Genomic DNA, 12597 nt, shown 5'->3' with positions numbered 1-12597 from the left:
CCTAAACTGGTTGCCAGCCAATCACAGGTCACATATAAACTATACTCACTCACATTCCAAAGTAACCAATTTTTTGTGAATAATAGACCTCAAGAATCGCACAAAAAAATGGAGTTTAATCCATCACCGTGGGTGACAGCTAAAACCTTGAATTGTAGCCCTCAATTCAGTTAGCAACTAAAGGATTATAGCCATGTGTTTGTAAATTTTTCATTATTGGTAATCATTATCATTGCATACTATATTTCAGGTTTATAAAATGTAGCCGCATGTGAGTGGAGCTTTCTATATGTATTGTATATATACCCAGTTAAGAGATATGATGTTGTATTTAGGCAAACACAGTATTAGTTTATATTACAGTAATAAATGATTAAAGATGTTCACTTCATGAAGGGTTGTCATGATGCTGAATTATATCGCACTACAAAGTAATATCATAAATGCACCAGGCTTACAAGTTCTCTCAACTAAATTCCTCTGCCTCTTTCTTCTTGTGTTACTTTACACTACAGAAGAAACCTAAATTCCAAGTCTTAACTGTTTCCTACAAGACCCATAAATGGGATTTTTTTTTCTGCTGTGCCAGCAGCTTGCCACTTAGATTTCCAATATGCAGACAAAAAAAAAACAGGAAAAACGAAGGCTAGGCTTTGTTTTCTAAAAGAACTGAACTTGTGCAATGAACCACAGAAGCACACTACCAAACCCATTTTCCACATCTGCATTTTTTTTTTCTTCTGAGGCTTTTTAGGTTGGACATACACACACGTTTTAATCCAGATGTGGCTGTGAGTCTTTTAGATTTCTACTGGTTCTATTACTTCTTTCCTCTATCTTTGTTCTTCCTCTTTTACATGGTGATTTAAATCATTTGTTTTGCACAATATATTCATCTTCACCATACAGGTGTGCCTGTATCTGGAATAGGATTCCTCCAGTTTAGTTTTGTCCACTACCATATAGTAGTGTATTAATTTATATTTATTGGGATCAAAGACATCTGAGTTTCATTCTTCCTTGTTCTACATCAGCATGTTTAACCCTGACGCAGCAAATTAGAGTTTCAGTTCAAATCTGTGACTGCTAGTGCAGCATTTTAGAATGCCTGGTTAACAAAAGATGCATGTAATAACACCACATTTTTTAACCCTTAGAAAAAAAAAACTTGCATTAATGAGCTTCAGAAAAAAATGTAAGTAAAATGTTGTAATAACATTTAATCAGTGAACTAAAATGTATAATAACATGATTACTTAACTGAAACAACACCAGACAATTTAAGTAACAAGTACATTTTAACGACATTATGCTGACATATTGCTTTCAACAGAAAATGACTGAAGAAATTCTATTAAAATGAGAAGAAAACCTTACCATCTCCTAACATATCATTGATGTCCCATCACTGAATAATATAATGTGCATTGATATGTGATCCTACTTGCAAAACGTAGTCGAGGACGATGTGTCGGAAGCACTTCCGTGTGGCAGTAAGGATGTTGGTCGCCTCTTCCACTTCATGCTGCTTGTTGCGGGGAGCCTGGGCATTCTTGATCAGTGCTGCGTCCTTTTCTTCACTCACCTTGTCAAATTGCTTCTTGGCTTCTTTAAACTTACGTAGGTCACTGACAATTGGATAGTGAACAGAGTTAGAATTTTAGATTTTTGGGAGGCTGTCTGTAAAGACTGTTCGGTGAAAGCAAAACTTGAAAAGAAGCTATGTTATCATTGATTTAGAGCAAACAGACAGCAGGGTGAATGATAAATATGTTTTTAAAACTAAGTGCACACAGACCTGAAGTTTTTCATTATGACAATAAAGCTGTGTTTGTGCAAGTGTCAGCAGTGTACACACAAATATTCTTGTGTCACATTTTCTCTCTCGTGCCTTTGGGCTTAGAAAGTTGAAGTCAGATTCTAATGCTGTCATGCAGTGGGTAATTTTAAAGGAACTTTCTTGCTTTATCTGAGAAGCACTGCAACTACTGATGTGCGTGTTAAGCCCTGGTGAGTCAGGGACAAAAAAAAAGCTAATTCTTAAAAATCTAATTAACCAGGCTTTAAAGAATAAGCCCACTTGGAGCGTTATTATTTTTCTCCATGAAAATAATTTTTCATCCTCAAACCATTCTTAAAGTATAACTGCTTTCTTCCCTGTCATAGAAATGATCTGACTTGGCTTCAGAATGAAATGGATCATTGATATGCAATTGATCAACTGTAAAATAAATAAGTGACAAGCAGAGGGACCTGGTTAGACTTGCTAATAAGACTAGCCCTGGTGTTACGGTAAATTATCACCCATCAAAAAACACACACTTAGCAGCCCGTGTTATATCGTTGTTTTTTGAATAATAACTATTAATGAGGACACAAGAAACAATTACACAACATTTACTGTAACTCTTCAGAATGTGATGGACAAAAGCATATTGTGACAGATTACACTTGAGGAATGGGGGAGTACCATGGCATTATTGAGGGGACAAGCTTCAGGTGTAAACAACAATGTGCATTACCTAAACTAATGCATTCAAATACATAATGCATATGTTAAAATTTAGTTTTGAAATAAAAGTGATTAAAAAAGTGTTGGAAATGTGCTATTGACTCTACAGTATACTGTAATTGTGTATGAACAGAAAGTATTTTAACATGCCTGGCTGTACTATTGGTCAATTCTACAGGTCATTTAAATACAGGTGGTCTTCATACAAAATTATCGTATGCTTTTGTGCTCTACTGAGCATGGTTTTTATAGTGTGAGAAAGAAACGTGTGGTAGATTTCGTGTTATGTGTAAGTCATCCAGTAAAAGTGCAATATATATCCCAGGCTTAAGGGAAAATCACAGTGTCATTTTTCCAATATCATGCAGCTCTAATAGCCATCGGTCTTGTCATACTCACTCTTTAACAAATGTTTGAAGCTGGGTCTTGATTGATCTCTGGGCCTGATCGAATAATATCTGTATGGTAAAAGATTATTTCATTAAGATGAACAACTGTTGTGTGAAAAAAGAGAAACAGTTCTCCAAGAATATACAAATAGCAAGGATTATAATTGCATTTATTTGGCTGGTAAAATGTTTGGCATGATAACTGGATTTACTGCATGTGTGATTGGATTTCCATTTACTGTGAAATAGCATGCATTTTTGCCATTCAATTATACCTTAACTACTATAATGCAAATATTTCTCATGTGAGCATTTCACCCTGATCATGGATTCTACGCTATTTAGTAAGCAGAGAAGACAATTTGAGCAGTGTACATACGAGAGGCTACCATTGTTAAACAGTGTACTGTTTGAGATCATGTGCTTAGAGATTGCTGAGTAGCAACAACCACTCTTGAGAATGAGCTGATGTGACCAAAACTCACTCATGCTCAAATACAGATAATGTATTAATTTAAAAGAATCTTAAGGAAAATGGATAAATTTGTGAAATTGCAAATTCTAAAATGTACCCAAGTCTTAAATTATAGCTACTTGGGCAGCAGAGGACAAATGGTATTCAGATGCCGTTAGAGACTGTCATACCAGATGGGTTTTGTCACAAGCCAGCTGTCAACAGGGAATTCAAATATTGAAAACACATCCTGTTTCACATGGATGAGCGTACCGTGTGGTAGTTGATCATCTCCTGAAGGCTTTCTGCAAACTTTGAGAGACTAGACTGTGAAGATAAGAGCACAAACAGTTGGAAAAAATACAGTTAGTAGAAAGCAAAATTATATTGACAATTCTAAAACCATATACCCAATCAAATCCAAACTTCCCCATACTATGACATGATTAACATTAATAGTGTGTGTTGGGAAAAAACAAACTCATAGCACTCGGAAATAAAACAAGGTTATGTCATGTTTTTGGCTGAAGCAAGTTTAAAAAACAGATGAATCATTTTCATTTTAAAAACACAAATAAGGTATGAGTCAGATATGCATTTACCTCAATAACCTCATCTTTGGTTGATTGTAGAGCAAGTTCCCGGATGCCACTGACAAACTGTTTGTTGGCAGCATTGTAAGCTTTCCCAGCATCTATCATCCCAATGCACAACTTCACCAGCTAAAGAAAGATAACGAGAAAGAAAGTCAAGAAAAAGAGGTAGAATTTAGGAATTTCATCCAGAGATGACAAGTATGAGGCTAAAAACATTGTTAGTTTCTTGGTATAAAAAAGGGACTTATTCCCCTTAAGAATCTGTGGGGGGGAGTGAGGGACTAAAAAAAATTTTCAGGTTACGTAAACAATGGAGATAATCCCTTCTCTCACAGAGGTGTAATATATGTGCCAAATGTAGAGAGCCAATTAAAAAAATGCCAACTCAAGTGTCAAAGGCTGAAAGAAACATCACTTCATCAATTTAGAGTACCGCTTAAAAGAAAAAAAGTCTTCAGTACTCCTAGTGAGAATAAGCGGTTCAGGAAAAAAAAACCTGCTCATTTACTAGTCACTGGAACATGTGGTTCTGGCCTCATTAAAGATGTTTATGAGAACTGCTCAAAATATGAAGAACTCTGTGAGGCCTGAATGCATTGGTAACACACTCCATTGCCAAAGGTAGTTGCTCACCTGCCTAGACTCATATGAACTTAAGTGACATTGAATTCTTTATCCATAGGGTTTAATATGATATCAATACATCTTGAACTCTTCTTAAAAGGCTTTCCATAAGGTTTGGAAGTGTTTAATGGAATTAATGAACATTTTCCAGAAGCACATTTTTTTTGGTTCTGTTCGGCTGTCAGGTCAAATAGAAAAGATTTGTATCCCTTTCCTGCAAAAACAATTTTATTTGTGTCACATTGGAGTTTCAAGGCTTCTTCTGTGTTTTTAAAATATATTATAATTGATGTTTATTTAAAGTCGATCAGCCGAACGGACCAAGGTTTCTGGTGTGTGGGGGGAAGACAAAAGACAAAGCGCTAATTATAAACAGAACGTGAAAGAAAAAAAAAATAATAGGTCATGACATATCTATGAAAAACATTAAATGTAGATATTTCCTGCACGCTATGAGGGAAGGACGGGACCAGACAGGACAGGACAGAGACAGGAAAAGAAGCATGCAGGACAAGGGTCGTGAATCTGGCTATAGAACTGAAATGTGTCAGGATTAACTAAGTCAATTACAGAAGTCTATAGAACAAAAGTATTAGTAGGGGGGGGGTGATACACAAACAATTCACGTAATCAGAAGTTATTTATCGTGTCAAGTGAGTGGCCGCACACTCCATGAAAGATTCCCAGGGGTGTGTGCCTGCAGCTACATGCTAGTGAATTAACACAGTTTTACATGCATAAAAACTGATAGTAACGTCCCATAATTGCTGTGCCTGCCCAGTGGAGGCTGAGGACACCACCCAATCAAATCGAGAGTGGGATTGGGCCCAGGAGCCCACCTGAGAGCCATCAGTAGACAGGACTTCTCCAACACCGAGAGACCAAAGGCGGTCAACTGGTACGCCCAACCCGCCCTGCCAACTGGCTACCCGGCGGCGTCCGAAAGGCTCCAGTGCCATTCCCCAGCCAACCCCTCACGCCCCCCCAGCATTGTGTTTATTGCAATTTATAGATAAACTTGACCGGCCTGCACAGAGTCTTGCCCTTAACCCAATAAAATGCCTTTGGGTGGGATTTTTGGTCAATATCAGTGTGTTACCTCACAATTTTTTTGGTGAAAAAAACGGACGAAAATTCCCATAAAGTCACTCCGAAGCCTTGTTGAAAGCCTCCCCACAAGAGCTAAAGCTGTTATAGCTCCCAAGGATACACCAATATCATATTGGGATATCACTTAAAATCATGTGAGTGAAGGCAGGAGAGCGAATACTTTTGGCAGTATAGCTAGTTGTATTTACAATAGGTGGGCACACACACAAAGGCAAACATAATTAATCCAGCTACACATTCACAGCAAGATTGACTGATGAGTTGGATCAATGTGGAAAGGGGTTCAGAATACCCAAAACAGTAGTCACCAGGATGAAAATTTACACATTTGAGGAGGGTTCACCAACAATAACTGGAATGTAGTTCTTTCATATAGTCTCGTTTAGTATGTTGTGTGTATGTGCTGTTGTTTCAAGTCTCCACCCATCAACACACGCACCCACACAACTGCTCATGGACCCTCCCATTCTCCAGTAGATCCTTCCTCTTTACAGCAAGAAAGGAAGTGAAGGCTGGATTGAGTCACAGAGGTGGGGTTTTGAGCAGGAAGCTGAGCAAACTGTTGAGTCCAGGAACAATGAACATCGTTTGTGCCCAAGGTCCTTCGCTCAGTTAGTAAACACAGGCTCTGCTCCTTGGACAACATACTTTAAAGTGGTTTGCTATAAAGGTGTGGTGATGATGCAGATCTAATTGAAAATTATTAAAGCCACACTGAAAAGGGGGTAAAAGTACAATAACAAAGACATTACACATACTGTATCTAAATGCTAGATGCAACAGTTTAAGGAAAAAGCTTCAGAAATTCTTGAGAGACCTGACATTTACTAATCTGATCATATTTTATAAGTTATGTGCAAAAATCGCTGAGGATTCAAATAGTGATTTGAGTGGCCATGACTAGCCATCAGCAAAACCAACTATTGTAACTCAAGTCAGAACGAATCTTACAAAAATATGCTACTTTATTTTAAAATAGTTGCAACTGCTGACATGCTGCATTTACTTAAAAAAAAAAACAGTCATCCACACTATTAAGCAATGTTTTTCTTGGTGGTACTCACTTTGTCAAGTTTGGATTCCAGTTCGCATACGTCCCCCTCCACTTCCTCTATGGTAGCCCTGCAGAGGAAAATTACAATATTTAAAATATTCAAACTTGCTTAATTATTTTAATTAACTGGTCATCTGTGACACCCCGATGCTTAAAGTTTTAATATGCAACATTATGAAAGAAATCAATTTTTGTATTGTTTACTTTTCTATCATTGGGTCATTAGATCACGTTTATATACATTATTTTTATTACTGAAGGTACAGTTTAGTTTAAGAAATGCATGAGTACAGCGATGATCCTCTCAATGACATAAAAAGAGAGTGATTGAATAAATTGGGACGATTAAAGTAGATGGATTAAGAGCCACAGCAATCTATAAAAGCAGCAGAACATTTGCCAAATTCCCCCCAGCTGTTTGTTGCTTACAAATGGAGCCACAGTTGCCACCAACATCCTCTGGCTTCATGTCACAGCAAAAGAAGCAGCCTCAGCTAGTGCTCTGCTTTTAGCAAGCGATGCTTTGATGGAGGATCAAGTGGAAAAAATGTGGAAGAGTCAGAGAAAATACAATACAGTAAGTACAAAACAACAACTGACCGCATCAAAAATACTAAATTTCCTTATCCAACCAATCAAGTCCACTTACTAGAAAGTGACCTTTTATTTACTGCTTGAAGTTACCCTCAAGTAAAATGCTAATGCAGTCCTAATGGTGTTGACATACAATGCGAACAGTGAGTACAAAATATGCTGTAGTTATTGTGTGACCAAGGACATGTCAATTATCTCAAAGCCTGAGAAAGTACTGCTAGAATGGAATGTAGGCAAAAATTACTGTGTATTCATAGTAGTTGAAAACATCCACTGAGCAGTGAGTGAAGCTGTAGACCAGGGGAGCCCAAGATCAGGGGGGCAAGCTCGTGCTAATGGTGGTACTTAAACATAGCAGCGTGCTGTTGAATCGTGGTCTAAAGCAGGGGTGTCAAACTCAAATTCACAGAGGGCCAAAATTTTAAATTGAGCAAAGCCACGGGCCAAGGTTGAACAAATGAACTTTTTAATATGGAACCAAATAAGTGTGTAATACTTGTAAGACCGGTGGGGCAGCTCTAATATTAATTTTAAATTGCCTCGCGGGCCAACTATAATTTTTGGCATGTGGGCCAGAACTTGACACGTGTGCTCTAAACTTTTAATGTGTGTGAAGCAATTTAATCACAATAATTTAATTCAGTTAGCACTCGTTATTTCTGTCATGTTATAAAGTTATTTTGACATGACTGATTAAAATGCATGCCGTGACAAGAGAAATATTTTTGAAGAGAGTCAGTATACAGTATACAAGTATGTACAGTCAATGAGCAAGTCATTTAAATGGACACTGCTCCATCTTGTGATCGGCTCGATGATCGGCCCCAAAAATCCCGATCGTGTAAACCCCATTAATCATGGGAAAAATACATACTGTAGAACCACGAGAGAGTGGGGAATTATAGCAGCTCTGCATGCTCTCATAGAGCAATGCCATCTGTCAAAGCCTGATGTGACGGACATACTACTGATTGTACAGCAGCAATTTCAAACAAAAAATACAGAGAAGTGTTGGCTTTTACAGGCAGTGGAAAAGATCCGATCATGTACTCAATGATAAAGTTACAGTTTATAGTATCAAGGTAAACTGTAAAATACACTGGGATGGAGCACTCCGACTGTGTTGCATATACAAGACTCAAGACCATTCAAAGCATATTTAACACTTTAGCCTTTTGACAACAGAAAGTGAATGATTTCATAACATATACAGTGAAGAAAATGAGTATTTGAACACCCTGCTACTGTATATTGCAAGTTCTCCCACGTAGAAATCATGGATCACTTTTGGAAAATCCTCTGACCTTTGGGCCCAGAAAAACTAAAAAAAAAAAAGTAATGGAAACTGCCACTAATTATAATTTTATCAGAATGAACTAAATTAGACTGTGATATGATATATGGGGCTACTTTTCCATTTCAGTCATGGCCCAGGGGCCAGATCCAGCCCGCCGCATCATTTATTTGTGGCCGGGTTAAGGAACTCATGTGCTTGAACTCCCACAATTTTTTATCAAATCTGTACAAAAAAAACCTTGAAACTGTCATACGGAATAAATATTTTCAATTATGTTTTGTTACTAAATCCCTTTTTCATATACAGTACAGTAACTTGAACAAGATTTACAAAGTATTACCCTGGACTTTTGAGTTCAAAACTGATAATTTGCTGGCAATGTAATAATGTGAGGTGGTGATTCAATATATATGTACATTATGTGATTTTAGAGTCATAACAGCCTGAGAGAAACCGTAACTACAACGTGTACCACGGCAAAAATGAGTCTGACACCAATGCCATAGGTGAAGCTTACACAAAATTCTGACAGTTTACTGTATTTAACTATGCAGTATAACGTCTTCTGGGTACTAAGCATACGCACTGTCTTTTGTGTATATGACAAAAAAAATGAGAAACAAGACGTGGTTGAAAAGCTGGATACTGCGGTTGAAGCTATGGCTAGATAAAGACCGAGGTGTGGTTTGATGGAGTCTACAGCCCATCCAAGGGGGGGAGCCAGCTTTGTAAACCACATTAGCAAGGAAAAGGCCAATTCAGCACTCAAGGAATGTTTAGGTCCCTGTTCATACTGAAATGATATTTTGCCACAGTAAATATGGTCTTTCTTAAAACTGGTATGTTTACGCAACTTAAAAAAAGATTCCTAAAAGTGGCGCAATCATGTCTAGTTCTGATTCACAAGTTCAATGCAGCATGGTGTCACCGTTTCAAACCATAATATTTTAAAGTCTTCCAAAAATGAGGCAGGTAGAAATAGATAAACAGCTTTTCCCAAATATTATGGAGATTGGTGGATGGGTGGATGACTGATAGAGCGTGGGTGTCAAACTCTTTTTGGCGTGGTCCACAATGTCAGTACAGTTGGCCTCAAAGGGCTCTTATGACTGAAACCATAAAAATATTTAATGGCCTCATCATAGTTATACATCAACTTGATGAACTAGTTTTGGAAAAAGAAATCAAGGGTATTGGATTTTCAAACTATTGTTATTTGATAACACAAAAATGCTTGCAATATCTCAATGTTATCAATTATGATATGACCATTTGAAATCTTAATAGATTCTAACAAGAATCATGGAAGTTGACAGACTTGAATTTCCTTCGAAAGCCACACAAAATTATGTGGCAGGCCGGATCTGGCCCCCGGGCCTTCAGTTCGACATCAGTGGATGAGCACATCTGCTTCACAGTTTTGTGGAGTAGGGTGCAAATCCTGGCCCCACCTGTGGAGTTTTCATGTTCATGTGTTTCCTCCTGCATCCCCAAAATGTGCCTGGTAGGTTAGCTAAAGACTCTAAATTGCCCGTAGGTCTGAATGTAAGTGGAAATGGTTATTTATATGTGTCCTGCAATTGGCTGACAATTTGTTCAGAGTGCGCCTCGCCCGGAATTTGCCAAACTGCCACAAAGCTCTTGAGAGAATTTCCTATGGACAGATGATGGCAAGGCCCATCGGCTCAGTGTTCAGAGATGCTAAAATCAAGCATACCAAGAAAAAGACCACTGCCCCTACTGTGAAAAATGGTGGCAGCTCTGTTATGTTCTGGGGTGTCTGTGCTGGCACAGTCTATCTTGAATGTGCACAGGGGATAAAATCTCGAGACTATCAAGGTACTCCAGAGTAATGTGCTGCCTGCCCAGTGTCAGAAAGCTTGGTCTCGTTTACAGCTTGCGGGTCTTGCAACAAGAAGATAACCCGAAAGAAACAGCTAAAAACACCCAAGAATAGCGAAGAGCAAAAGTGCGCCCTGAAGTAAATCCTATTAATCATCTGTGGAAGGATCTGAAACATGCTGTCGGGAGAAACCATCTTTCAAAACTGAGACAACTGGAGCAGTTGCCCATAAAGAGTGGGGGAAAATATCTCCTGAACACAAATTCAGGGATGAGAATGCCAAATGAGAAAAAAGTCTGAAATGTAGCCGGGGGTCTGGGGAAGCTAAGCGATTTTAGCAATTTGTTAGCCCCAAAATCATTAATTTCAACACTGAATTTAACTGTAGTTGTGGAAAAAAATGTCCCTTGTTTGGTGCTCTACCAGTACAGCAAAAATTGAAATATCAGTTTCATTTCTTCAATACTTGAATTATTGTACTTATTTGAAGCATATTACATATAAGAGTTTCACCATTTGCCAAACTTCAGAATGAATTTTCAATCTCTTTCACAGTTTAATATGGATACAACATTATATTTTCTTTTTGATATGCAGTCAGTTATTCATAGAATTAGTATAGTGTAGAGATGAAGCACACGTTTTTCGAACAATATGAATAAAAATTACCTTACCACTCGCTCGATCTTCATCCTTTTTTTCTAACACTTTCACCATCGTAAAACTTTCAACACACCGTTGCTCAGTTCGCTAAGTCCCACGCGCCATTACTTGGCTAACTAACAAGTTACACTGCGATTTCTGAGAACCGAGAAAACATGCACATGGCAATGGTGAAACTCGATTAACCACTAACACGATTGGATCCTTATACTGTATTACTCTGTTGTCCAATCGAGTGATCTTCCGCAAAGAAGTTTTAATGTTTATGTCGCAAAATGCAAATATTTACACTACCGAGCAAGTTAGAACGGCATATGATAGTCGTGCTTGTGCTAGCACTAAGCTGAACTTGCAGCTCGGAGCCCACCACCGAGAGGCAGACGCACGATACCCTACCCCTACCAAACCCTGAAATTTTCGCAACGGATTTGCACTTATCTCGAGAATGGTCATTTTGGTCTGAAAAAGTCAGAAATCCGCCGATCGGCGGAAAATTGTCATCCCTGCAAATTGTTTTTTTCCGGTGATTGGCCCAAAAGCTTTGAACCATAATTCAACAGAAATATCTAATTTTGATTGTCATTATTTAATAACAGCATTATTTTATTATTGTTTGTGGTGTGATGTTTTTTGCAGCGCGAGTCATCCCTTCTGATTACCAGTGACTCAAGAACCTGCACTTCCTTTGCCAACCAGCATTAACAAAGGCAACAGACAGAGCCAGGGATCAGAACAAGGCCAAAGCCCTTGTTCTAAGAGAAGAGAACCTACAGCAAATCTTCTTGAGTCATTCAGTCTTTTCACTACATTAACTACTAACCATTGTCAGTAATGGTTTTTACACCAATTTAGCTAACAAATACCACATACATTAACACAGGAGTTATTGCGTTTGACATGCTAGGACAGTGTGAACACCTGTATGGTCTAATGTGATATGCGTCTGTAATCCATTGCCTAGGCAGAAGGATTGTTAAAGGTAGAGGACTAACAAATGAACTCCAAACCACCCCCCACCCCCCCCACCCAAAAAAAAATATATATATATATAAATAGTAGTAGGGCAGTGGAGGGGGAAAAAACAGCTAACTCTAGTAAGTCAACCACAAAAATTGGTCAACACAAACATCTGCCTCAAGGTAAAAAAAAAGCATAAACAACAGCATATTTGCACCTCTGGAAACAAATAATTTGCCCCATCTGAAACGATTTGTCATTGTTCATGTTTTCTGCAAGGACATTTGTTGTTGACGGGCTCACTGTTGGGTCTGTGGAAAAGGATTAAAAAAACAGGAACATCTGTAAGTGATTTTCAAAACACTACTAGATGTGAAATGTACCTATTACCAAAAGTATTCAATCACATCATATTCCTAATCCATAGGGTTCGATATGACAATGGGTCACCTTTGCAGCTATAACCTTCTTAAAACTCTTCTGCGAATGGTGTCCACAAGGTTT

General features: G+C 38.2%; 1 protein-coding gene across 2 annotated transcripts in view; it reads right to left on the bottom strand.

Annotated features, from left to right (window-relative positions):
* LOC133504099 (arf-GAP with coiled-coil, ANK repeat and PH domain-containing protein 2-like) overlaps positions 1-12597 on the bottom strand; it is a 53872-nt gene that overhangs the window by 30462 nt on the left and 10813 nt on the right. For both annotated transcript variants that reach the window (XM_061826292.1, XM_061826291.1), the window contains exons 2-6: positions 6750-6807; positions 3958-4077; positions 3629-3682; positions 2912-2970; positions 1445-1628 (exon numbers count right to left, since the gene is read on the bottom strand). In XM_061826292.1, coding sequence (XP_061682276.1) covers positions 1445-1628; positions 2912-2970; positions 3629-3682; positions 3958-4077; positions 6750-6807 — 475 coding nt within the window. The remainder of the gene's footprint in view (positions 1-1444; positions 1629-2911; positions 2971-3628; positions 3683-3957; positions 4078-6749; positions 6808-12597) is intronic.

Source organism: Syngnathoides biaculeatus, chromosome 7, assembly GCF_019802595.1.
Source record: "Syngnathoides biaculeatus isolate LvHL_M chromosome 7, ASM1980259v1, whole genome shotgun sequence".
In the NCBI taxonomy this organism is placed as follows: Eukaryota; Metazoa; Chordata; class Actinopteri; order Syngnathiformes; family Syngnathidae; genus Syngnathoides; species Syngnathoides biaculeatus.
This window is presented reverse-complemented; position numbering and strand designations above follow the sequence as displayed.